Source organism: Oncorhynchus nerka, unplaced genomic scaffold (genome assembly GCF_034236695.1).
Source record: "Oncorhynchus nerka isolate Pitt River unplaced genomic scaffold, Oner_Uvic_2.0 unplaced_scaffold_1194, whole genome shotgun sequence".
NCBI classification, from domain to species: domain Eukaryota; kingdom Metazoa; phylum Chordata; class Actinopteri; order Salmoniformes; family Salmonidae; genus Oncorhynchus; species Oncorhynchus nerka.
In genome coordinates, this window is record NW_027040138.1 from 31,202 (window position 1) to 32,500 (window position 1,299).

General features: G+C 55.3%; 1 protein-coding gene across 1 annotated transcript in view; it reads right to left on the bottom strand.

The window, feature by feature from the left end:
- Positions 1-227: 227 nt before the first annotated feature.
- Positions 228-1,299, bottom strand: part of LOC135569170 (trinucleotide repeat-containing gene 6A protein-like) — a 114,913-nt gene continuing 113,841 nt past the window's right edge. The window contains 1 exon segment of the mRNA XM_065015963.1: positions 228-697. Coding sequence (XP_064872035.1) covers positions 346-697 — 352 coding nt within the window. The 3' untranslated portion in view covers positions 228-345.

The following is a 1,299-nucleotide window of genomic DNA, read 5'->3' on the forward strand; positions in this document are numbered from 1 at the left end:
GCATTTTCCACAGGCTGACCCCCACTTCCTGTACGCATTTTCCACAGGCTGACCCCCTTCCTGTATGTATTTTCCCCTACCCCCCCCCTTCCTGTATGTATTTTCCACAGGCTGACCCCCCTACTTCCTGTACGCATTTTCCACAGGCTGACCCACCCCCCTACTTCCTGTGTGCATTTTCCACGGGGTGACCCCCTTCCTGTATATTTGTAAGTGAGAAGGAGCCATTTTGTTTTTTTGGTCTTGGACTTTTTTTTCTTTGTGTTTTTTGAGACTAATAACGACTCCAGACGACTCAGTCTGTCGTCACGCTGTCCAGCGTTCGACACTCGACTGACAGGGGCTTTACATGGAGTCCCCGGCCCCTGTCAGGTGATCCACGGGGAGGAAGGAGCTGATTGGAGAAGGGCTGTTGATCCTCCCGCCCTCGCTGGCGCCCCATAGGCTAGTGGAATAGTTCAACCCGCCCCAAAGGGAGGAGCTATGGAGGTCGCTGCCGTTCCATTGACTGGGCTCCGGGGCGCGGCTGGGGAAGGGGTGGGAACCCTCCAAGGCTCCGCCCATTCGGCTCTGAGAGGAGCCAATGGCCTGCCAGCCCGGGGAGGCAGCGGCCAATGACTGACCTTGTGCAAAGAAACGGTTGATTTCCTCCTCACTGGCAAACTCAGCCAGAATGGTAGTGTTCCCTAGTACGCACCTGAGGAGAGAGAGAGAAGAGAGAGGGATGAAGAGGAGAGAGAGAAGAGAGAGGGATGAAGAGGAGAGAGAGAAGAGAGAGGGATGAAGAGGAGAGAGAGAGAAGAGAGAGGGATGAAGAGGAGAGAGCGAGGGATGAAGAGGAGAGAGAGAAGAGAGCGAGATGAAGAGAGGGATGAAGAGGAGAGAGAGAAGAGAGAGGGATGAAGAGGAGAGAGAGGGCGATGAAGAGGAGAGAGCGAGGGATGAAGAGGAGAGAGCGAGGGATGAAGAGGAGAGAGCGAGGGATGAAGAGGAGAGAGAGCGAGGGATGAAGAAGAGAGAGGGTGATGGAGAGGAGAGAGAGCGAGGGATGAAGAGGAGAGAGGGCGATGAAGAGGAGAGAGCGAGGGATGAAGAGGAGAGCGAGGGATGAAGAGGAGAGAGGGTGATGAAGAGGAGAGAGAGCGAGGGATGAAGAGGAGAGAGGGTGATGAAGAGGAGAGAGGGTGATGAAGAGGAGAGAGAGCGAGGGATGAAGAGGAGAGAGGGTGATGAAGAGGAGAGAGAGCGAGGGATGAAGAGGAGAGAGAGCGAGGGATGAAGAGGAGAGAGAGCGAGGGA